Source organism: Ictidomys tridecemlineatus, chromosome 4 (assembly GCF_052094955.1).
Source record: "Ictidomys tridecemlineatus isolate mIctTri1 chromosome 4, mIctTri1.hap1, whole genome shotgun sequence".
Lineage (NCBI taxonomy): Eukaryota > Metazoa > Chordata > Mammalia > Rodentia > Sciuridae > Ictidomys > Ictidomys tridecemlineatus.
Window position 1 is genome coordinate 141640582 of NC_135480.1, and position 26721 is coordinate 141667302.

At 40.5% G+C, this 26721-nt stretch overlaps 1 protein-coding gene across 2 annotated transcripts in view; it reads right to left on the reverse strand.

The window, feature by feature from the left end:
• The window catches only part of Mamdc2 (MAM domain containing 2), a 160770-nt gene that overhangs the window by 71265 nt on the left and 62784 nt on the right, over positions 1-26721 (reverse strand). For both annotated transcript variants that reach the window (XM_005324096.3, XM_078047543.1), the window contains exons 3-5: positions 15375-15646; positions 13731-13815; positions 10663-10800 (exon numbers count right to left, since the gene is read on the reverse strand). In XM_005324096.3, coding sequence (XP_005324153.2) covers positions 10663-10800; positions 13731-13815; positions 15375-15646 — 495 coding nt within the window. The remainder of the gene's footprint in view (positions 1-10662; positions 10801-13730; positions 13816-15374; positions 15647-26721) is intronic.

The window sequence follows — 26721 nt, forward strand, 5'->3', positions numbered from 1 at the left end:
AAATAGAAGCTGGTGAATTAGTTACCAGCATTGGAGATCATATTTCCTCAGCAACAAGAAACAGAAAAGCTTCTCTGGAAAAAAATCAGATCACTGGATAGGGCTAGGCCTGTATTCTCAAGTAGCAATAATCAGATGTCAGTAAGGAGCCTGCCCCTTGCATGGACCTGTGTTCTGATGCCTCTAGGCCTAGACTTTCTCACAGAAGCTCAAAATCCAGTTTTGTGTGGTAAACCAATCAAGTTTTAAATATGTCCCCTGTGTTTGCTAGGACTGGCAAAACAAAATACGGCAATACCGGGTGACTTAGACTAAGAAAAGTTATTGTCTCACAGTCCTGGAGGCTGGAAGTTGGAGATCAGGGTGACAGCAGGGGTGGTTGCATCTGAGGGAAGAATCTGTCCTAGGTCTCTCTCCTACTTCTGTGGTTTACTAATAACCTTTGGCATTCCTTGGCTTGTGACTCTCTGTCTTTACAAAGACTGTTCTCCCTGTCTGTGTATCTCCCCCTACGTCCAAAGTTGTTCTTTTCCTAAGAACACTAGTCATATTGGACTAGGGCCTCACCCTTCTTCAGCATGACCTCATATTCTTTAATTACATATGCAATGACCCTATTTCCAAATAAAGTCATATTCAGAAGTATTAGGCATTTTGGGGCAGCACAATTTACCCTATAACAAAACCTCCTACCATAATTTTTTAAACTTATGCATACCAAATAAACATATCTTTAGACTGGACATGGCTACTGGAGTCCACTTGGCTACCTCTGGGGAGGAATTTTAAAGGAAGAATCGGAGTGCCAGACTAGGTAGAATCAATGAACTTCTGATATGGAAGGGAGGACACTCCTTTTTAACCCAAACTCAAATGATCTCTAAAGCAGTTCTGGAGGCCAGCTAGCCTCAACTGGAACATTTTAGTAATGGAGAATGCATGTTACCAACTAGCCTCTTTAATATGACTCCATTGCCTAAGATCTCATGTGATGATCCAGTGCAGAGGTGAGATCTTCATTGCCTTTTTGGGGATTGAACTCAGGGGCACTTGACCATTAAGCCACATCCTCAGCCCTATTTTGTGTTTTATTTAGAGACAGGTTCTCACTGAATTGCTTAGTGCTTTGCTTTTGCTGAGTCTGGCTTTGAATTTGTGATTCTCCTGCCTCAGCCTCCTGAGCTGCTGGGATTACAGATGTGCATTACCGTGCCTGGCTTCCTTGCCTTTTGAATATGTTTACCAGTAAGATAGAATCCCTTTGCAAGATATGCCTCCAGGAGAACTGAGTAGAGGAGAATGAGCTATAAAAACTTTGTTTCCTTGATTCCGCATTTGGGGTGGACATGAAAGTGGGCCACTTAATTTCCATCAAGAAAACTTTCTGTAGTGACATAATTGCCTGTCAGTCTCCAGTTGCCTCCCCTTTGGATCCACAACAGTGTTTGTACCAAGGCCCATCAGTCTGGGCTGCTCTCAGGCCACAAGGGGACTAAAGCCCCTTCTAGGGGTTTCTCAGAAACTTCTCAGCCTGGCCTCTCCTCTTTCTCAGGATTTGCATCTGGTGCTGAAGGTTTGCCAAAACCAGGACCACATTATGACTTTTTGGGGCCTGGGCACTTTCTCTTCCTCCGTAACTATACTAAAAATTGTAGTCTGTGTTTGCATTAGTATAAAGATGAATGTAACCTAGGCTGGATTTGTTATTGTATTTGTGATCACCATGTTCATTTTCTGGTCTGGTTTTAAAATAATCAAAATTAACACATTGTTGTGGACCCCTAAAATAGCATGGCTTCTAAGGCACCGTGTCTACTGTGCCTAATGGGTATATACTGTTCCCAGCTATTCAGGCTCCTTTTCCCAAGTCCTTCACAGATATATTCTCTAATATGTCTCTTTACCTTTTAATCCCAGCTTAGTGTTTGCTTCTCAGAGGACCAAACTGATCCAGCCACGAAGAGGGAAATCATTCTGCCCAGGGTGAAGAGCATCTATCTCCATAGATTCTAGAAGTTTTTCAATGAATCTGAAAAAACTTCACGAATCTACTTGAAGCTATGCATTCTACTTTTGAAGTATGCTATAACTGTGCTGTGCAAGGTACATTTCTCACCTCCAGCCCTTTTATAAATTCCTCTGCCTTGCAGCTAACAGACATCTGATAGTCTTTTTTAAAGACAGTTACTCACCTGCTGTGTGGACAATATTTTACCCTGAATGTGCAGTTGAAGTGCCCCATTAACAACTCACACTCCTGATGTGAGGCCAAGTGAACCACAACCACATTTCTGATCCAAAAAGCATCCAGCAAACACAATGTGACCTGCCCAACGTGAGTCAGTGAGACTGCCGGGAATCAGCCCAAGACTGCTGACATCAAGTCTCACATGGAACCACTAGACTAGACCACATTCTGTTGGCCTCCTTTCCTTTCCATCGTTCATATGTTGCTAGAGTTGGGTACTAATTACTGACAATCTGAATAACACTAATTTTCTCACTGGGAAGCACAAAGCTGCTCATCACCTCTGTTGAAAGGGTGAAGGTGATTCTCAAGGCTCCCTTCAGATATCTGCCCCAGGAGTCCAGGCTGGAGGGACAGCAGCAGCCCTGGGAGTGTATCATCTGTACAGTCTGCTCTGAGGGGAGCAGCCAGTGGTTGGGTGGGTGCAGATGGCATTTGTGCTTCTTTTGAAGGAGAATACAGAAGGCAGCCTAGAGTTCTTGGGAAATATTGTCCAGTGTATGGTATTATGGGAATTTCCCTTCTGAGGTCAATGAAATTAGGGCTTTTTTTCTGACCCAAGTGCTTGAGCTTCCAGAACCTCTGGGAAGCACAATTTTTGTAGGCTCAAGATCTGAGTTGGACGAAACTACTTCAGATATGAGACTGGAGTAGATGGGCTTTAAGTTGACAGGATCCTATAATCAACCAAATTATTGTGGGATCCTGAGGTCAGGGATCTTAAAGAATTAAAACCTTAAAAATGAAAGATTCTGGATAGGGGAACAATTGGGTTCCGAATAGGATTAAGAATCCAAAGTTTATTGCTACTCCAAGGAACTCTGTGCTACATGTCAATAGTCAGACTGGAAGTCATTATATTATTTCCTGATTCTGGGTTATATACAAGAAGCCTGAGGTTTCTAGGGAAAAAACAACTCCCAATTTCAGCTAAAAGATTATAATTCTCAATAATGCTAGGTAAAGCCCAGGTCCCCTTGGGATTCGGCCTGAGTGATGATACACGTACAATCGCTTCTGAAGAGGACTTTCCTTCCTCTCTTGCAGCAGGCCTCTGGATTAGCTAAACTTTTCAAGTGGAGCCAGTGGCTGCTTGTAGTCAGCCATTTTCTCTTGAATTAGAAAAAGAACTTTGAGGGCAATTCCTAAACATTTAATTTCAAACAGCGTGGCTCACCAGTATTTCCTAAAGATTGATTGCCCGTGGTTTGGCCATGATGCCAAAGGCATCCTTTAACTCAGCTGTGATCTGGTTCTATTGGCCACATTTATACTCCAGTTGCTTTGTCTGTTTCACGGTCACTTGCTGTCTGGACAAGCCACCTCCCTGATGAGGGAGACAATTTGGTTTGAAGAAACACATAGAAATATGCACTGGTCTGCCACCATGGTGAGCAGACAGCACCCAAAGACATGCCTATTTTCCTGCTCCATAAATCCAACAGTTATTTATGTTTATGACTGTTTAGTTTGATGAGTTTGGGAAATTTTTACTATCATAGAAATGGACTGTAGCCCTTTCCACACAGATTTCAAGGATCACATAAATGTAAAGTAAGAGGAACTTCTGGTCTCTACTAAGACCTCTGGCTGAGAACAATGGAAGAGACAAACCTCTATTTTCTAAAGAGGGGTGACAGATCATCAATATGCTAAGTGGCAGCACCTGGTACTAAGACTACCCTACCAATTTTAACCCGTCTCTCCCTTCCAACCTGTATATATGAGAAGTGAAAAGATGGAGCAGAGAGATTGGGGATGGGGTTTCTTTGAAAAGAGTTGTCACACAGTTGACTTGCTCTGCTTCATTTTGATCTTTCAAGGGAGAAGAAGGGACTAGCTTTCCCTTTCTTACCCTGATGCAGGGAGGAAGCTTATGGGAGCCAGTCATAGATGAGGTGAAGGAGGGATACTGTCACCTAGCCTCATCCTTTCCTGTGTGTGCAGAAGTTTCTAGGCTCTGCAGCTGCTTTGGGCTTGAGATGAAGGTGATCAGAGTGCTTGAGAGAAGTCGATCAGTTAAAAACTGGAGTTCACAGTGTACAGAGACAAGTGTCTGACCCAGGATTGCACACAGCTAAAGGCAATAAGCTGACTGCAGGGACCTGTGGGCACAGAGTGAAGAGAAAGGATTTTTGTTGCCAAGGAGCTCCACTTCTAGAATTTGATGGTGCAAAGATACTGCATTTTCCCTTAGCCTAAGTGGGCAAGTTAGAAGGTAGCTGGGCTAGAGTACTTTGGAAGGACTCTTCTCAAGAGGATCGCCTGCCAGCATAGTAATTCCCATAGAAAGGGGCTGGTGGCCTGTCCCATCACTCACAGGAACTGAAGTGGATTCCTAGATAGCCTGCTAGAGAGTGCATCATTGCCATCCGGAAATTGTAAAGTGGGATTCCCATTGGTCATGGGAGAAGTGTCCAGAATTTGACCACCAGCAGTGTGAAGAGCCTTAACTCCAGATTAAATAGCACCAGGGAAGCAATACTTTTGTCTCTGACCCCTTCTTTCAGTTTTGTGCATTTTAAGTTTGATTGGATTTAACCCTTGAAAATGAGGCTTCCTGTGAATCTGTGAAAATGCCTAGAAACCAAGGTAAGTCCTCCTGGGAGGGGGAGGGGCTCCAGCAGAGCCTGCACCTAAGCAAGGCTGGGGAAGTGAGCAAAGCTGCTCCTCCCTGAGGGCTATGCCACGACCCAAATTGATCCATGCACAGAGTGAAGGAACAGGTCCTGTTAACATGTCTCTGGAGCTCAATCTAGACCAAAATGAGAAAAGAGTGTCCGGACTTATGGAGACATGATCCATCCTCTCATGGTCTCTGACAGAATAAAATAATTCTAGCCTTATTTTAGACCTTACCTTGTCTGACTCCTTTCAGAGTAACTCTCTGAGCAGACTTGATTTAAAAATTTTGGCAAAGAAATGAGTTTCCCTTATTATTTTTCTAGCATTTATTATCTTTTTGCTAAGGCATGTAGAAACAGTAATGATCTGAGCTGTCAATAGGTTACCTCCTGAAAGATTTTTTTTTCACTTCATAAAATATTAACAAACAAAGAAACCCATGTGTGATGAATCAGAATCGAGTAAAGGAAAAAAAGAACCAGGATAAAATCTTATCCCCTCCAGTATTATGGAGAAGTCCCACTACTACTCTTACTGTGTATCTTATCTGGTTCTATCATTTGACAAGAACTTGGAGACATAGTATTCATTTAAAAATTGTGACTCACCCTTTGGGACAAACTGTTAAAAACACACAAGGCAAATGAAAGGAAACTCATATCTACAGTGTGTTTTGTAGATATTACATCCACTGTTCCCTTTCCTGCAACACAAAGACCCGTGTCCTGCTAGAAAGACCTCCCTCAACCCCTCTGCAGTGCTGATGTCCCTGAGCAGGTGCCCAGCTCTCCTTGTCCCTGCTCTATTGCTCCAGTTTTTAACCTGAAGGTAAAAAGCATGAGCTGTTTCTAGTACATGAATGAACATGAGATGAGTTCATATAGAGCAAAATCTGCTGCTGCAGGCAGACATCTGAACCATTTAATCTTTACTTTGCCACCCAAATTGATAGAGCTCAGGGAAAATCAATATACCTAGGAGAAGGCAAATGAAATAAGAGAGGCCATCTCTATCCTTTTTGAGCATTGGAATATTTCTTTCTTTCTACTTTTTTTTTTTTTAAAGAGTGATCCTGAGCCAATCTTTAAGTCACATGGTCATATTTCTTCAAGTAAACTATTTTAGAGTCTTTAGAATTTATAATTTTTAGCCCCTATTCCCCCACTTCTCCATCCCACTCACTTTATATATGTAATATGAGAAAGACTTACCTGGGAGTCCAGGTGTGTATGTTTGTGTGTGTATGTGTGCACGCGCGCTTGTGTGTGTGTGTGTGTGTGTGTGAGAGAGAGAGAGAGAGAGAGAGAGAGAGAAAGAGAGAGATAGAGAGAGAGAGAGAGAGAGAGAGAGAGAGAGAGAGAGAGAGAGAGAGAGAGAGAGAGAGAGAGAGATGAGAGAGCTGTTTTCTAATGAATGGGAAAAATATCAGTCCAAAAACCAAAGACAAATTGGAGTGAAATATCAGAGAAGATTTGGAATAAGTAGGTGGAATGTATGCATCCAAGCTTCCTGCTAATCATAAGCAGGAACATTTCTGGGGATCTGGGATTTAGTCTGTCATCATGCACAGGCCACATTAATCTTCCCCTTAATTCATCTGGCTGGCTGAATTTCAGTTTGCCATTACTTCCTCTAGAAAGCCTTCCTAAGCCCCCAAATTGAGGCAATATTTTTTTTTTGTCGTTGTTGTTTTCCCCCCCATAGGCCTATATCATTTATTTCATGCCTCTGTTAGGTGTTACTGCATATGCTTATCTAGCATTTTGATATTCAAGTAATTTAAGAAATGCTATAGCATACATTAGCACAGAATACATGAAAGGCACAAGATATCCTGAAATAAAGAAATATGTTTAGCTGTTTTAAACTCAGAATTTCCCCAGTTTATCTGACCATATATTGTCCTTCTTCCTTCATATAAAGATTAGTATCCACAAAAACTGGTATTCTGGGGAAGAGCATTTTAGAAAAGTTGGTTTCCATATTTATTTGAGGTTGGTGACTATTTTCACATCACCAAAGTATGCAAGAATGCCTGAAATATATAAACTGAATTATCAATGAAGAAGCCTCTTTCGGGTGTCCAGGCTCTGCTTGGCCTGACTATGCAATCCTGTGGGCAGCAGAAAGGGCAATGGGAGCTCTCTTTAGGCTTCTTCCCTTCAGCCCTAGGATCAGCTGCTTCTTTTCCCCTCAAAATTGACATTAGGGGACTGAGCAATGCCAGTAGGCAAAGTCACCTGCCTTTGGGAGGTGCTTTAAAAAAGCCAAGGAAGAAAAGATGGGAAAATGAAGAGGGGAAGGAGGAATGGAGAGAGGGAGCAAGAGATGGAGATAGAGGCAAGTTCAGTGGAGGGGTGACAGTCCCCTACCAGCAAGTCTTCGTCCTCAGGGATTGAGAATGCCACTATGCTTTCTGATCAAGATATTAGAAAAGGGGCTGGGGATGTGGCTCAGGCGGTAGCTGGCTCGCCTGGCATGCATGCGGCCTGGGTTCGATCCTCAGCACCACATACAAACAAAGATGTTGTGTCCGCCAAAAAATAAAAAATAAATATTAAAAAAGTTCTCTCTCTCTCTCTCTCCCTCTTTAAAAAAAAAAAAAAGATATTAGAAAAGCCAGATCCTCTTTTTCTCACCCCTTATTCCCTTTAGTTCTTTTTTTCCTAATGTCAAGTACAATGTGTTTATAGGTATTCAGGAGAGGTGGAATACATTTTTGAAATAGATCTCAGTGGGTGGTGAATTTGGGGATTTTGATGTATATAGCATTAGGCAAAGGGGAAAGAGTAAAATTCTAGAACTCAAAAGCATCTTGGAGAACACTGAATTCAACTGCCTCATTTGCAAACAGAAGTCAAGGAATTGCTCAAGGTCATACAGTGCTCTAACGACTAGGCCTGGAGCACAAGCACTCTGACTCCCAGCCTAGTGTGCTTTCTGTAGCCCTCATTGTCACAAATATGACCAGAATGTTCTGTGGTCAGAAAATAAGCACTAGGACTATTCAATTCTTTAAAGGATGGATTGTATTCAGGTCATAGAGTCAAATGGATGATTTGACACTAGACAGTTGGTCTGTTGTTTCTCCCAAGAAATACATATTTATTCTGAGCTGGGAGAAGGATTGAGGATTAAAAAATGGTGCATTGAATAAGTAATCACTAAGCCAAGGCATTGGTCACCCAGAGGGTTCGACTTAGGACCTAATCTTTAAGTAATTTGTGAAAGGTCTCGAACACGTCCCTGTTATTTGAACTTGCACTTTTGTGTAGCTGTGATAACAAAATGAAAAATGATTCCAATCTTAATCTACTCGTTTTTCAAGATCCTTTCTACTCCCTTGTACTAGACTCTTAAGATATGACAGAAAAACAATATCAAAACAGGGCTATTTCCATACACGAAGAAAAAGTCATCTGAAAAAGAAAAGCTTTTTCAGAACTGTGAGAAGTGTTAGTTGCTTTTTTCCTGTAGACATAGGTTTGGAGGAGTGGCATTTTGCTACTTTGAGTTAACCTAACCAACATACAGATTTGTGGACCACTCTGCCATGATGTAAAATCCTTTTACATGTAAAATCATGTAAAATCCTTTTACAGATTATCCTTTACACAGAACACTCATTTATATCCTGGCAAGGGCCACAGACAGAGATGGTCTGTGTGTCCTTAGGGCCAAAGTATGGACTACACATAGGAAAACCCAAGCTTTTGTCATTGTTTCAAAAGTGCTAAATGTTATTTTTAAAAGTAAGAAGTAAAACGTTTTTCCTTTTATCTCAGTGCCTTATATGAGTGATCCTAGCCATATCTAAAGAAACAGTTTCTGGGGCACTCTTTTGAAATCTTGTTCTGGGTGTTTGTCTTCTGCCTTCTGAGACAACCTTCTTCAGGTTGATTTACCTAAATATACCTAAAAACGGGGGGGGGGGGATCTCTCCTCTGTTCAGACCTCCAATTGTCAATAGAATGAAGGTGAAATTCCCTTCCTGGCATTCAAGGCCTTTTAGAATTTGCTCCTACATTGCTTTCTCAGTCTTCTCTTTCTCCCTTTTATTCCTTATAGTTGACATTACTGTTGTTGCTTCTGCAAGCTCGTCTCTGCCTGTCAAAATCACACCCACCCTTCAAATGCAGTTTACTTCCATATCATGACTTAGATGCCATCCAAGCAGTGAGGGGTTTATCTCTGTGTTCTAGCATCTCTCTTTTTTTGGTAGGGGCAGAGGACCACTCTTACAGCACTGGACATACAACCTGGCGTTACATTCATTTGTGGTAGAACTCTCTTTCTCTTTCTTGAATGAATATTCCTGGCAGCTGGGAAGATGCCTGAAAAACCATAATTTTGTCATTTTCCTTACAGTACTAATAGTAAAGGTAAAATAAATGAAAATCTAGATCTAAAGTCAGGGTTGTCTTCAACAGACAAACCCCATAAGACTCCAGTATTTTTACATGGTTACTTACAAGTATTTGTTGTAAGAAGCGTAGACGTTGGGGGTGGGAGAAGGAAACTTGTTAAATAAAGCTACAAAGTAGATATTGGTCAGTTTTTAAAATCAGCCCATATAGTGTTTTTTTTTTAAAGAAAATATTCACCAATTTTTAAAAATTTGAGAAATCTCACATAAAAATTCTTTCTTCCTGATGTCTTGAAAAATAAAAGGATCTGGCAACCTGGGCTTGCATCCTCTTTGCTCTTTAGTCCTCACCCGACCCACACATCACTTATTATTATATCTTTCTGGATACTGAATCTGAAACTCTAGATATAAAGAAGGACTTAGAATGAAAGCAAAGAGAATAATAAGGTCAGAATGAAGATTGTCCAGAGTCAAGGTAAGCTGCAGCATGGGAACCTTAGAAAAGAAGTTGGACACATGCTTAAAAATATTCAGATGAAAAAAGGAAATTCAGATTTAAAAAAAAAAAAGGAAAAAAAAGATAAAAGAACAAAGGCAGATGAAGAGATTCTACAGTGACTGAGAGAAAACAGAAAGGACCATAAAAATTTGTCATGTCTTCAGGCCTGGGCACATGCTGTTGTCATGAGCAATTTATTGGGGAGTGTGTAGATCACCTCGGTATTCAGATAGAAAATGCCATGTTCACAGCAGAACCAAAATTCTTGTTCTTGCTTTGGTTGAAAAACCAACCACCAGAATCTTCTCACTTTTTTGGAGAAGATCTTAGAGTTGAGGATGGAAATTTCTGGCAACTGAAGGGAAACTTAAACTCTTCCAAGGTTTACCAGGGGCCAGGGGAGAGCAGTGATAACCCACAAAAATAAACCCTTGTCCTGATCCAGTCCTCCGATGATCATCTCAGCGCACTTAGCCACCAGGGGGCCCTGTTGCACACCACATTCAGCATTAATCACCAGTATTGGCTTACCTCACTGTCATCTGGGAAGTTCTTCCATCCTTCTATTTTTAGTGAAAAGGAACCTGGGATTATTTCAACCTTGTCTTTAAAAACGAGGACTATTAAACAACAAATAGATAAGAAAGTAAAACATAATGGAAATGAAAAAATAGCAAGAGCCGTTCACCACTGAAGAAAAAAAACATTTCACTGGGGGCGGGGGGGGGGGGCTTTTTCTTAATTGTGGAGCCCATGCCTACAGATGGTCTCTATCTAACTCTGTATTCTACCCTACTCTTCCATCAGGGGCCCCAGTACCTAGTCTGCTGATAGAAGCCAGAGTCAGGTCAATGCAGTGGGTGGGAAGAGATGGCAGAAGAATTCACCCTGGGAAAAGGACTCCATATTTCTCCTGCTCACCCAGTTCATTCTTGAAGGTGTGATCCTGTGGGAGAACGGAGTGGGAGTTCCGAATAGTTCCACCTCCAACAAACCAGTTCACGTTGGGATTCCAGCGATTCACAAAGCCACAGAGATGATTTTCTTCAAAGTCACACTCTGGTCAAAGAGAAATAAAAACATGAGTCATGGACACATTGTCATACTTGGGCATGCCCATACTGCAGCATTGGCCTGACACATTCTGCTGCTCCCTGGAACATTTGTACCAGGACTCCGTGACAATATTAGCCAAGAAGCAAGAACTTGCAGTGAATGAAGATTCTAACTCATCCCTGCCACTTTGAATTGTGGACCTTTCATTTACTAGCTAGGGGGTTTGCTGAGGGACCTCTCTTAGCCTGTTTCTCCACATGTGAACTGGGGAAAATGTCCCCACCACATAGGCTTGTTGTCAGTGTGGCCAGTGTTGGGCATAAGCTGGCCATTTTTGTCAGTCATCTCTGTTAATTAAATAAAATAATTAATTCATTGGCCCCAGGGTTTGAACCTAGGACCCTTCAGCATGTACTCTACTACCGGATCCACCCCCAGTCCAATCATATCTATTTTAATGAATATTTAAGGTTCTGCTCTCAGCTCCAGAAATTTTGTTCATTACCCTTTCTGAATCTGGTGGCCTAGCCCTCTATCCCATTCTCTACTGATGGTGAACAAAATGCCCAGAACTCAGGGGCATGTTTCCTAGATGCTAAAATCCCCTGTTTTTCTTATTACTAAGAACACAGTCAGGATAAGCAGGGCAGGCATATTCTAGGTTCTGGGCCCCTTCTGAAGCTCCTGAGTGGAGAAGAGAAAGAAAATAAAGAGATCCCTTTAAGTATCATTCATATGTTTACTATTAATTGTTTCCAATGGACAGACTCCTCCAGTAATTCATAGACAAGAAATTCATAGACAAGTGCCTCTATATGCCCTAATAATCCTGCAATTAAAAATATGAAGCATGATTGTGTTGGCCACCCCCACAGCCCCTCCAGACTCACCCTGCCCTTCTCCACCTGCTCTACTCTGCAGAGGCTGACCTATCTGGACTATATCAACGGGTTCCCGTGCTTCCAGGCTTCCAGTTGGATTTGTCCAGTGGAGGATGGAAGGAGCATGACATCAGTGGTTTAGTCCCCTGGCTTTGTCCCTGCTGGGTAGCCATGGTCCCTTTACTGAGGGCACAGCCATTGTCTAGTAGCCCTCACCATACAGCTTTTGTCTCCATGTTCCTGTTATTCCTTCTCCATTGCCCCCACAGACCTAAATAGGAAAGCAGCCCCTGAGCTACCCAAGTTACTAGTCTCAGGTCAAAGAGTGATCCTTCCTGGTTTCATTTACTATTCACACATTAGGATCTCTTTGATGAACTCTCCTGATGAGGTTGAGTGTACCTGTTTCCACTTTTCTGCATGGATCCTAGCTTGTGTAGTTGTTAATGTGTTTTTAAATTAGCAAACATTTAAAAATTTTAAGATTTATTTTCAATTTTTCCATGGCACAGTCTGCTAACCAATGCCCAACACGTAGACACTATTATTAATCTCATTTACAAATGAGGAGCCAAGAGAAGAGGCACAAAGAGAGTGCCATAAAGTTTAATGAGATAAAATAGTGTCATTTCTTCTGTTAAAAAACAGAAGGCCACCAAATCTTTTGAAGAAAAGTAACATACATTTCTTCTTGAGTGCCTAGCATTACACCAATGGCCTCATATTCATGATTTCATTTTTATCCCCATTTTACCAGTGATAAAAACAGAGGCTGAGGGTGCATTGAGTTGGAAAAACCAGTAGGTGGCGCTCCACAGGTGAGTCTGTCTGGTCTCTATAGTCCAAGCCCCAGGCTGACTGGAAGGGGATGCTGCCTGGATGGAGGCTCAAGGAAAGGAGCCTGGAACTAAATATCTTCAGAAAAGACTCACTTTCCCAGTCTGTTTTCCTTCCGTTGCTTTAGAAATGTCATTTAAGTTTAAAATGGAGAAGTAGGAGACTTTGGGGGATTAGTGAAGGCTCCACTCCTTTCCCCTGCATGTTCAAAAAGACTTTGAGAACTATTGGTGCTGAAAAACCTCTCAGTTCTATGAATGTTTTCCTTTCGCACTGCTAACCCCCAATTTAAGACTTCAGCATGTCTCCTTTGTAAGGTCACAATTGCTTCCTCGGGGTTTTGCCAGCTCCTACAGGTTTTGCTTGTCTCCATCTCATTGTCTAAGTGGCAGCCAGAATCATGAACTGAAATCGCAGTTGCACACCCGTACCCTGCGGACTGACTTTTAGTGTCTCCTAACCAAATAATTTAGTGACTCCAAACTCCTTATCCAGAATCCAGACTCTTCCTTAATAAAATCCCTGAGCAGTACAGATTCTTACTTCAAACCAACTTCTCTGCCTTTGGCCTTTGCCTGGACATGCCCCGTCCTTTCTTCCCTAAGAGATCTGTCCAGAGACAGCTCTTTCCTTCCTCCCAGCACTGCCAAAGCATGGCTTGTCCTTTTCTGGATATGTTTATTATATATAGAGAGATTGTCCATGGCCAACAAATAAAAGGTAAGCAAACCTTAGGGCAGGGACTGTCCTCTCCTTGCATCCTTTCAGAATCTGGCATTTAAGAGGCTACCCAATGCTGTTCAAGTGGAATCTAAGTGGCCACCATGATTACTAAGATGTGACACTGTGTGCCAAGACAGGAATGGAGGGAAGGAGGCATACAATGCCTGTTTTTCGGGGAAAGGCTACAAAAAGCACAATTTACAGCAATACAGAATTATTTTTATTAGAATATGTTGAGGTTAGGGTGGCAATGCTGAGGTCACCCAGTTGCTGCCTCTACTTTTCTTTCATGAATCCAGCCAGTCTAGGCAAATGCTAATAAGCCTTCCTCTGCTGAAGACAGAGAAACAATGTGTAGCATTCAGGGAAACCTAACAGAATTTAAACTACTATGCAGTATGCAGCTTGGTCTTTAGATTGATTCAGTGCTTTCTGGCAACAGTAGATTTTAGAAAAAGATTTGTGTTCTGATGCAATGAAAATGAAACTTACCGATACAGTAGCCAGTTGTCATCTTGATTTCAAAGAGTGCAATGCTGGTTGTGTTTCCCTGTCCTAGGATGCCTTCTATTAAAATCTGCACAACACATGGGGAAGAAGGGGAGTTAGACTTCAGAATATCATGTTCAGGATTTCAGTTGTTAGTCAGGAGCTGTTCAGCAGTGCAAGGCAAACAGAATTGCTAGTCTTAGCTCTTTGCTACTGGATATGAATCTCACGATGGACTTCATTAGAAGAGAGAGAGAGGGGAGGGGGAGAACATATATATTCAGAACCTTGAGGTGGGCAAAGAATCAGCTGTTTTAATTTATCCCAACCACTACCTTCTCCAGTGCTTGTAGTAGCACCAATTGGTTGTAGATAGAACAGCTTGTGTCCTGGGGAAAATCCATTCTAAAAATAGAAATAGGGAGCAGAAGACCCAGGAAAAATTCCTTGGAGGAGAAATCTCTTGGAAGAGAAGGTAGGAAGCACAAATTTGACAGTGGTGAGAGATATCTCCATGAGACAGAGGATGCTCATACATCACTTCTAGTTTCTATACTGATGAAAAATTTTGAGGTTTTTTTTTTTTTTTTTTTTTAAACCAGGATTAAACCCAGAGGAACTCAACCAGTGAGTCACATGCCACATCCCCAGCCCTTTTTATTTTGTATTTTGAGACAGGGTCTCACTAAGTTGCTTAGGGTCTCCACTAAATTTGAGAATTTTATACAAAGAGAAAATAGAAGCAAGAAAATTTAGTGAATAATTTTCAGGAATGTTACAGTTCATGTTTGGTCCTGCTTCTGAAAGTAATTGCTTTTTCTTCTGTGGTTTTAACCTGGTATTTTGCAAGTATGTGGTAGATCTGGGATTTGATAACTTTGGGAGCATGGTATGAAATAGGAAACCGGACCCCCCCAGTATTGACTCCTTCTTTCAATACTGCCTGGTGGGAAGGAACTCCAAGCAGACAGAGATATGGGGGTACAGTACTTCAAAACTTTTCAAAGAAAAGGAAGGATAGCACTGGAAAGTGAAAGGCAGATTAGAAATGAAAAACATTTTCATGAAGGCTTCATTGTGTCCTCGGTGATTCACTGACTACCACACTTCATGGCCAAGTGTGTCAGATTCCCCTCTCCTTCCTGACTCCAGTCCACACCTGACTATATGCCTTCCTTTTCCAGAACTTCATATGGAACAATTTTCTTCTTTGAAAAGGAAACAGAACATGACTTGTAAATATCTTTCTTTTAAAGTGCTTTCATTTTTCCTTTTATCATGGTTAATGTCTTATTCAAATTTGTAGCAACTTCGCCTCTGGGAAGATAACATAAATATATACCATATACAATTTAGAAGGATGAAACAAAATGATAAGAACTAAGAATACTCCCTAAAGCCTACTGGAAAAAAATCTGTTTATTGAAGAGGTTAGCTTAGACACCATTTAGTTCTCATAGAAGTCTCATTTAAATAAATGGGAGGAAATCTGGAAAGAAGCTCTCTTAAGGAATAAAGAAAATATTAGTTTACATAACTACTAATCTTCCATGCTATAACTAGCCTCAATGGCAGAAGTTTTCTAAGATCTCATTAGGATAAAGTATATATCATAATCCCCAAATCTTCCCCCTAAATGCCACTCACCTTGAATTTCTTGGAACTGTTTGGCAAATCCAGGCTGGCTATGAGCCAGCTGTCTGAAGGTTTCTTAGCTGACCAAAGCAAGCGGTCAAAGCTTTCATCCTCGAATCTCACATAGAGGTTCAGCTGGCTGGGATGTGATGGAGGCCCTGGAGCCGCAGTTATCTGGTAGACCAAGCGGAGACAGCTCCACTCCTCTGCCTGTAAGTCAGAGCTGAGCAGCACAGCTTTCTCTCCCTGCTTGGCAAAGGAGGCATCCACATAAACATAATGGCCTGGGAAGAGAGAGGAAGACAGGCGAGGGATCAATCTTCTGTTGGCAATTTGGAAATAGACCCAACTGCTATCCAGTAAATCTGTGGACAGATAGAGCCCGCAGATAGATGCGTTTCGTCCGTTCTCTAGGAGTGCCCTGAACACAGGACCTGTGTCTGGCCTCTTGGGAAAACAACTAGATAGTCTGGCAACACTGAGGCCACTTTCTCCCAAGACGACACCAGGCTGGAGCTTCCTGGTCTGCCTTTTCAGGGGTGGCGTATGCTCTTCATTTTGCCCTAATTTCTATCACTTCCAATTAACTCCTGATGCTGAGGTCAAGTGCCTGTTGCCTTTCACGATTTCATACCACATCCACTTAGCTCCTTGTGTTCAACTCCTCGGGTTCCATAGGCTGTGAATGTGCAGGCTAAAGGGACATGAAGTCCTGAGGAGCAGAAGCAGGTGGAACCTCTGAGACTGGAGTTAGAATAACTTGGTGGACTCAGCCTGCTGCTTCCATAGCGCTCTTCACCCTTCATGACTTAGTTTGCATTTAACTTGAATCATTATAGCAGACTAAAATGATTTGATAACCTCAACCTGGGTCTTGCGACCTTGGAAGGAAAAAATTCAGTGTAAGACATATATATATATATGTGTGTGTGTGTGTGTGTGTGTGTGTGTGTGTGATGTTATATCATGTATTAACATGTTATTATAATATATGTAATTAATAGAATAATAAATATGTAACTTAATAGATAACTATTATATTATGTGTTAATGTTATTAATATACATATATAGGGGACAGAGGAGAGGGGTATGACTCCCACTCTTCATACCCCTCTCCTCTGTCCCCTCTTTCCCTCACCCTTCCTCATCTTTCCCCTTTTCTTCCTCTTTTCTGTCTTCCTCCCCTTCCCCTGTCCTTCTTCTTTCCCACTTTCTCTCTCTCTGTTCCTTTTTCCTTCTTCTTCTTCTCTTCCTCTGTCCTCCTGACATTTTAAAGTGACAGCTTGCTAACTGCCCCAGGATACAGAACGGCATTCCAATGAAGGGGGGGAGAAGGGCATTGAAGGCTAACTTGTGTCGTCCAGTCCCCACTCTGGCCACCTGGCTTCCTATACCAGTGATGCCGTTGTCTGTGGGTCTTTGGGGATCCCCTGCCTTTCTGGTGTGCAGACTCTCGTGTTTGCTCAGAGATTCCCCCATTTGTGGCCAGCATTCAGCGTGCTGTGCTGTTTTCTACCTTGTGGCTGCCCCCGCCCCCAAACTAAACTCTTATTAGAAAGGCCCTGAAATGCCTCTTTATTTCGGTGTTCTTCAGCCCCCTCCTCCCATGCCCCAGGTGCTGTTCCCAGCCAGGTTCCCTGCTTCTGTGGCAGTACTGACAAGCCACTGCAGCTTGGTGGATGATCTGCCTCATGTGCAGGACACAGTTAGGGCTGTGTCTTCAGGGAGTCTTGCTTGCCAGGAGGAAGGGCTCCAAGATGGAGTCTATCTCCAGCTTGCCCCCTTCTTAACATAGGAAACACCTACTTGATGCAAATAGCAACAGCTTCTAGTGCCAACACAAGCACCCTCTGTGGAGAAATTTAGTCCTTGCAGCCATTGCAACCACTACTGCCTCCTGTATGCAATGAACCCTTGCTAGGAACCAGGTGCTATTCTAAGTGTGTCATACTGTTGAGTTTTAAAGTACCAAGTCAGGGATTTTTTAAAAAAATAAACTGCTTCATTGTGGCATGAAGGAGTGCATAAGTGCCACTCCCCCTTTCCCCATTCTTTGCTAAAGAGGCCAGGAAGCAAAGAGAAAGAGAAAGGGGCTGGGGTTCCAATACACCCCCAAAGAGCACACCCCCAGTTACCCACTTACTCCACCCCTCCAACAGTGCCACCAGCTAGGGACCAAGCCTTCAACACATGAACATTTCAAGGACATTCCAGATTCAAACTATAACATGCTCCTTTCTTCTTTTCCCCATTTGGAAAGGAAGCAAATCATTTTGAAGCAGTGATTCTCAAACCTGAGCTTGGAGTCACTTAGAGGATTTGTTCAAATACAACTTGCTGTCTCTCCCCAACCCCTGTGCTTTCTATCCAGAAGGTTCGGGTGGTACTGCACTTCTCACTGATAGAATTTTTGAGAAGTGCCAGGTGATGCTGAAGTGTTGATATGGGAACCACAGTTTGAAAACCACTGACTTAGAATATCTTAGACAGAAACAGGGCTCATTTTCTAGGCACCTCTTATCTATCAAAGAAAGTGAAGGCATATAAAGGAGGGAGAGAATGATTCTATTTAAAGATAAAAACACAAAAGTGTTTATAGCAGGTTTATAAAACCCATCTATTGGTGATTATCTGAACTTTTTAGTGAGTGGCATTAAAAAATTTTTATCTCTACATTGTATTTTACTATAAGCATATGCTAATGATCTCTTACCAAAAGACTTCGTAGTCATCAAAAATACAAACAATAATAAATGATGGAGAAGATGTGGAGAAAAAGGAATATTTTTACATTGCTGGTGGGATTGTAAATTAGTACGACCACTGTGGAAATCGGCATGGAGTTTCTTTGAAAAACTAGGAATGGAATCACCATATGACCCAGTTGTACAACTCCTTGTATTTATCCTGAGGAATTAAAGGCATCTTACTACAGTGATACATGCATACCCATGTTTACGGCATACAATTCACTACAGCCAATCATCTTGCCAGAAGGCTTTCTTCATGAAATATTTTATTTATTTCATAGTGATGACATTGACACTTGAAAGTTAATTTTAGACATAATTCATATGCTATAAATTCACTCTTTTCATAGAATTCAGTGGTTTTTAGTATAAACAAAATTGTGTGATCATCTTCACAATCTATTTCCAGAACATTTTTATCACTTCAAAACAAACCCTATATTCATTAGTAAGCAATCCTCGTCCTCTCTCTTCCCTGCAACTAGAAACCACCAATTTACTTTTTCTTTGTGAATTTGCTATTCTGGAAATTTTATGTAAATAGAATAATAAAATATGTGTTCCTTTTTGGCTGGTTTCTTTCACTTAGAAAGTTTTCAACATTTATCTATGTCACATCATGTATCAGAATTTTAGTCCTTTTTCCCATCCCTGCTCCATGGTACCTGAGGATTGAACCCAGGGCCTTTACTCTAGGTAAAAGCTCTACCACTGAGCTACATCCACAGCCCTCATAATTTCATTTTTTTGAGACTTAAAAACATTCTACTTTTTTAGATATCATAATTTATACATTTGGGTGATGATGGACATTTTGGGTTGTTCCATCTTTTGGCTATTATGAATATAAATATGTGACACAAGTTTTTGGTCATTTGCGTAGGAGTGGACTTGTTAGGTCATGAAGTAACTCTGTGACCTTTCTCAGATGGTGACACCACTGATAATCCTCCAGCAATGTTTCAGTGTTCACAATTCTCCACATGTTCACCCACACTTTTCCACCTCATTCTATTGTCATTCTGGTAGAGGTAAAGTGGTATCTAATCATATTTTTTATTTGCATTTCTCTAATGACTAATAATGTAGAACATCTTTTATGTCTTACTGAACATTTGTTTATTTCCTTTGGGGAAGGGTTTATTCATATCGTTTGTCTGTTTTTAGAACTGGGTTGTTTCTGTATTGTTGAGTTATAAGAAGTTTTATATACTCTGGACATTAGATCTTATCACACATACAATGTACTACTGTTTCTCTCATTCCACAGTTGTCTTTTCACCTTCTTAATTGTGTACTTTGAAATACAAAATTTTTTAAAATCATGATGAAGTTCAATTTTTTGACTTTACTTTTCTGACTTTACTTGTTCTTTTTTACTTTTGGTGTCATACCTAAGAAACTATTTTCTAATTTAAGATTATGAAAGTTAACACCTATGTTTTCTTCTAGGAGTTTGATAGTTTTAGCTTTTACATTTAGGTCCTTGATCTACTGTGAATTAATTTTTTTCCCATTGAACTGTCTTGAATTGAGCACAGGTAAAGGGTTTGTTTCTGGAATCTCACTTCTATCTATCCCTGTGCTAGTACCACATAGAATGTACTCTAACTTTATAGCAAGTTTTGAAATTGGGATGAGTTGATTTTTCATTCTTTTTCAAGATTTTTTTTGACTATTCTAATCCCCCTGTCCTTCTTTGTGAATTTGAAACTCAGGATGGAAATAAGTTAAGTTACAATACCACAAAGCTCCCTGTTTTTGCTGATCTTCAATTGTTTCTTGACTACAAACTCCTGAGTTTTACAAGCTTTTTGTTAATTTTCAGAGTTCTTTAAGAGTTACCTTCACTGTTTTTGCCAGGGTTCTCATTGTGTTCATGGGGGAAGATTTTCTGTGGTTCTTACTAAGCCAAACTGCTGACCATCATTCTCTGTCTCCATCTTTTTTTAACCAATGAGAATGGAAAACAAATGCTTCTGAGACGTTAAAGTCAGCACAAATAAATAAGAAAAGGCAAAAAATGGTTGGAATCACATGGGGATTGGGTGGGTGATATGACACATGTGGCCAAAGGCCTGGGGAGATTTACTAACCACAGTGTTGGAGACATGAAGTAAGGAAGAGAAGGAAGGATCCACTTCAGATACTGCTGCTTAGTTAATCTCAAATGATTTATGAGACATTTACTGAAAATGATAAAATCCTTAAGGTGTTAGAAAAGAACCATAAAACTCTAAGCATATATATTTTTTAAAGTGAGTCAGCAATTAAAAACAACCGTTAAACCATCTGACTCAGAAAAGACAGAATCCATGTGCCCCAGGGTCAGGTGCAGGCATCAGAAAAATCTTTTCTGCTTCAGTGAAGGCAAGACAGGAAGAACTCAGTTGTGAGGTCATACTCAGTTGCAGGCCACATCTAAACTGCCACAGGCTAATACCCAAGTCCAAATCCCAGGCCACCACTGTGTAAGGTCCTGAGAGCATGGATCACAGGGACTTGGCCTGTCTGAAATTGTACTAGCTCAAGAATATACAGTGGCCCCACCTCTCCATGGTTCCCCTTGTCATGGTTTCAGTTCCCTGTAGTCAACCACAGTCTGAAAATATGAAAACTCTAGAAATAAACAATTCATAAATTTTAAATTGGATGGCCTTCCAGCAGGGATAAAATTTCATGTTGTCCCACTCCATCCCACCCAGGGCATGAATCATCCCCTTGGACAGTGGAACCATGCTATATTTCAGTTTACCCACTAGTCATTCCCTAGCTGTCTTGGATATCACAGTGACTCTTGTGGTATCACTGTGCCTGCATTCAGGCAATTCTAGTTTTACTTAATAATAGCCCTGAAATGCAAGAGTAGTGATGCTGGCAATTTTATTACAGTATATTGCTATAATTTTTCTATTCGAGTATTCGTTACTGTCATTAATCTCACTTATGTCTAATTTGTACACTAAACTTTACCTCGGGCATGTGTGTATTAGAGAAAACACTATATGTAGGGTTTGGGACTACCTATGGTTTCAGGTGTCCATTAGGGGTACTGGACCATATCCCCCATGAATAAAGGGAACTACTGCATTGTCCTTCAGGTCTGATGGTCATTATGGAGTGACTTGGGCTGCAGTACATCCCACCCAAGATTTGCAATGTATAACTTAGGCTTAAGAGTTCATCATGTTCAAACTGAGAAGCTTCTTCTCAGCAAAAGAAACTATCATTGAGGTGAAAATAGAGCCTACAGTATGGGAGCAAATTTTTTCCACACACACATCAGATAGAGCACTAATCTCCCAGGTATATAAACAACTCAAAAAACTTAATACAAAAAAAAAACCCAAAAACAAAAAACAAAACAACAACAACAACAACAAAAAAAAAAACCAACCCAATCAAAAAAATGGGCTAAGGAACTGAACAGACACTTCTCAGAAGAAGATATACAAGCGATCAACAAATATATGAAAAAATGCTCAACATCTTTAGCAAGTAGAGAAATACAAATTAAAACTACACTAGATTTCATCTCAGTCTAGTCAGAATGGCAATTATCAAGAATACAAGTAACAGTAAATGTTGGCCAGGATATGGGGAAAAGGTATACTTATACATTGCTGGTGGGAATGCAAATTGTCGCAAACACTTTGGGAAGCAGTGTGGAGATTCCTCAGAAAACCTGGAATGGAACCACCATTTACCCAGCCATCCCACTCCTCAGTCTATCCCCAAAGGACTTAAAATCAGCATACTAGAGTGACACAGACACATCAATGTTTATAGCAGCTGAATTCATAATAGCTAATCACTAGATGAATGGATAAAGAAACTGGTATATATATATACACAATGGAATATTACTCAGCATTAAAAGAGAACAAAATTATGGCATTTTCAGGTAAATGGATGGAGCTGGAGAATATCATGCTAAGCAGAGTAAGTCAACTCCAAAAAACTAAAGGTTGAATGTTTTCTCTGATGAGTGGATGCTGATCTATAACGGGAGTGGGCATGGGAAGAATGGAGGAACTTTAGATTGGGTAAAGGAGAGGGAGGGAGCACGGGGGCAGGAAAGATTGTGTCATGAGATGGACTTCATTACCCTAGGTACATGTATGATTGCACAAATGGTGCACTACTACATCATGTACAACCGGAGAATTTAAATGTTTGGCTTCATTTGTGTACGATGAATTGAAATGCATTCTGTTGTCATGTACAACTAAGGAGAACAAATTTTTAAAAATTATGTTTATGATTTTGAAAGAAGAAATGAAACCAATATATGATAGCTAAAAAAAGACTTAATCATGCACATACTAACTACTTCATCAGTTTCTTTATCTGTAAAGTGGGCAAAATAAGAGAATGGAACCCCATTACACATACATTAAGTATTTGGAAAATCACTGAATACACTAAGAAAAAAAATAAAATAACCCAACCACTCTTACATACATACACACATACATGTAGTTCTCATGTGAAGAGCCACTAAGTGAAATCTATCTCATCTAATTTTCAAACAAAGTAAATATTTCTACCCAGAAAGGAAATTTGGCTGTATTCTGCATAAAATTGATATAATATACAGAAAATCATGTACACTGTACTCTATGCATAATTTAAGGAACTTTCAAGGGCAATTTTGGCAGTAATTTTCACCTTCAGTGATGACTTCAGAAAGTAAAATTCAACAGAGACATAACTTTATATCTACCAGGTGGTTGTGAGAACTTGATGGAGCAATGTACATAAATAACACGGTTTGTGAATTGTAATTGTTAATTATTTCTGTTATCATCACGGGGAGGAGTCCTTTAGTTTCACAGAGTGAGAAGCTTACATTTGCTCAGGTAGTAGATCAGCAGCACGTTGTCAATGCTGATGTGAGAACAGTGTTCACTCAGATCACTTCAGGATATTTTGATGTTAAAACCTATACCACTGTCCTCTTTCGTGTGAGGCCCCTCCTGGCTGCCCATCTCCAGCAGCTCCCCTTCTCACAGCTAAGCATCCTGGTTCTCACCAAGGATCATCTACAGTGGAATCTAGAAATTTTACTACTGGTATGATTCTGGCTGAACTCTTATAACCCAGGTCTGACAGCAATGCCTGCATCTCTTGTTTACTTCTTAGGACTCTGCACAGCTAAGACAAGGGCTCCACCTGCCTTCTTTCTGACAGCTTCCTTCCCAGGGTTGACATCCAGCCCCTGCACTCAGGCTGGGGTCTACTCTCTCCTGATTTCCTGGACACCTACTCTGGATGGGGTCCTGCCTGTGGAAGAACATGATGGAATGGTCGGTGCGGCTCTCACCATCCCTATGTTGTTTCAAATTCTGGTCACTTAGGACAAGTTGGTTATATTATCTGAAGCTCACTTTCTTCATTGGTAAAATGGGATGCTAAATTACCAACTTTGTAGCATTTTAAAGAAGATTGAATAAGTAGAGAAGTTAGCACACTGCCAAGCTCTTAATACATGTTGGCTCTTCTGTTTCCAAATATCACATCAGCATACTCTCTCTTCTTCTTTTAGTGACTTATTTTTTCCCTTACTTTTAATTGGTGAGTCATAATTCTACATAACAGTAGAATTCATGGTTACATATTTATACATGCACACAGTATAATAATATAATTTGGCCAATAGATTTCCCCAGTATTTCCCCTTTCTCCTCCCTCTACCCTTTCTTCTACTCTTCTGGTCTCCCTTCAATTTTCATGAGACCCTTCCTACTTTTCTTTTTCTTTTGCCTCTCTAGCTTCCACATATGAGAAAAACATATGACATTTGACCTTTTGAGTTTGGCTTATTTGACTTAATAATATAATGTTCTCAAGTTCCATCCATTTCCTGGCAAATGACATAATTTCATTCTTCCTTAAGGCTGAATAAAACTCCATTATGTGTACATATCACATTTTTTACATTTTTAATCCATTCATCTACTGATGGACCCCTAGACTGGTTCCATAGTCTATTGTGAATTATGCCAGCAAGTTCTTTAGACGGTTAGCCCATCTCATATGGGACCTCCCTCATGTTATTCTTTCTACCTGCTGCCATTGCTTTACCCTTCTGAAACCAACTTCTTCCATTGTATGGAAGATGGCCCTCTGCAGCCTAGATCCATTCTCCCTAGTGCTTGCTCTCTCCACTTGGTGTGGGCACATCTTTTTAGATCACAGCCTCTTCTGGTCTTCCTATCCCATTGCCCAACTAACTATGATCTACGTTAATGCAGTCCTCTCTGGGATGTACTAGCTGATCAAAGCAGCCTGGACAGTAATGCCTATAAAGCAAAGCATCTAGAAAACATTTTTAAAGTTTCTGCAAAGAGCTAGATTGTTATTGTGGAAAGAGAATGTCTCCATGGAAATGTATCCTCAATTATGTATAAGCCATCAGCTTACATTTTGTAGAAGTCCTGCTTTCTCTGCACATCAAAGACTTTTAAAAAATTAAAAATTCAAATTTCTGATTATGTAGAGATAAATTTCTGGATACACATAGAAAATGCAATGAGTGTAGGAATTCTCAAAAATAGTCGACTGTGTTTTTAGAAAGCAAATGGGAGAGCACTCTTTAAATGTAAAATATACTTTATTAAGTCTTTGGGGGATTGTTACTGTGTGATTTTTTTCTCAATTAGATTCACAATTATTAATAAATCTACTGATTACTTCTAGCAAAAAAAGTTCAGTTTTGCCAGGCATGGTGGCACAGGCCTATAATCCCAGTGGCTTGGAGGTTGAGGCAGAGGATGGTGAGTTCAAAGCCAGCCTCAGCAATTGATCTATAGTAGCACATTTCCCCTCCATACTACAAAAGTTGTTAACAAATTGATGGTATAAATTAGAATCAAAGAATACAGAATAAGATAATTGCACCTGCACTTTGGTTGTCAGAGAGATCCCCTTAGTGGGGCCCTAAGAAATTCAGTGAGACCCTGTCTCTAAATAAAATACAAAAAAGGGCTGAGGATGTGGCTCAGTGCCTCTGGGTTTAATCCCTGGTGTGTGTGTGTGTGTGCGTGCGTGCGTGCGTGTGTGTGTGTGTGTGTGTATATATATATATATAAAGTTCAGTTCTGAAAGTATATAAGAAAAACCACAAATCCTATGGGTTTCATAATCTCAAGTTCTAGTTGAAATTTTCAATTTTGCTATTATACTATGTCATTTATTTAACAAATTTCTAACTATGAAATTCATTTTAATCACACAAAAATGACCATAGCTTTCATTTCATCTCAAATCATCTGTTATGAAACAAAGATTCAAAGGGAACCAACATTCATTGTGCTCCAGACAGAAGATTCATGACATATATTCTTGTCTCTTATTCCTGTCAAGTGATCCCATGAGGCGGAAATCACAACTCTACAAATAAGAAAAATAAATTCACACAAAAAGTAATTCACTGGTTCAAGGTCACAGTTAGATAAACAAGATCCAGCTCTAAGTACATACTTTTCCCTTGCACCATGATATCTTCAAATATTTCCTTGTCTGTCTCCTCTATTAATTTATATTTTCATAATCACATTCATCTTCCTATAGCAGAAAAACAAGTTTTCTTCCTTTCCTTACAGAAGGATCCCCAAGGGATGGATTCTTCTATATGGAAGCTGACTTGGGCTCTTTACCAATACCATTCCTGCTGATAGCACAACCACCAGATTAATTTTTCTATCACATCTTCTCAAATATAAAAGGGTTTCAAGCATGACAAGCTTTCTAAAATTAGGGCATGTCTTAAAATTGATCTATAGTCGCACATTTCCCCTCCACACTACAAAAGATGTTAACAAATCGATGGTATAACTTAGAATCAAAGGATACAGAATAGGATAATTGCACCTGCACTTTAGTTATCAGAGAGATCCCATAGCCTTGGGCTTGGAGGACCCCAGTGACTATCCCTGTCAATCATGCTAGCGAGTGGGGCACCATGCAGATGGAAGGGTTGTGGAATCATTCAGCACAGGCCACCACCGACATCCAGGAAGCCCTAGTTATCAGCCTAATGTACCAGGCACCATCCAGAGTTTCAGCATGTCTTAATAAGGCAACTATCTTGCCTTTAACATAAGGCACCACGTTTGCATCTTGTGGTTTATCTTTCCCACGAAGGATCTGGATATTAGCTTAGCTGTGTGACAATATGGTGGTCCACACTATCACATGTGGCTCCAAATACCCTCCTGGATTAGAGTTCTCGCCATAAGGTTTTTGCAAGGACATTCCTTCTCAGTGAACAATGGCAGCTGCTTCTTTCTTTCTTTCTTTCTTTCTTTCTTTCTTTCTTTCTTTCTTTCTTTCTTTCTTTCTTTCTTCTTCCTTCCTTCCTTCCTTCCTTCCTTCCTTCCTTCCTTCTTTCCTTCCTTTCTTTCTTTTTCTTTTTCTTTTTCTTTTTTTTTGTTACTGGTGATTGAACTCAGGGGCACTCAACTACTGAACTACATCTCCAGCCCTATTTTGTATTTTATTTAGAGACAGGGTCTTACTGAGTTGCCTAGCACCTCACTTTTGCTGGGACTGGCTTTGAACACTCAATCCTCCAGTCTCAGCCTCCTGAGCCGCTGGGAGGAC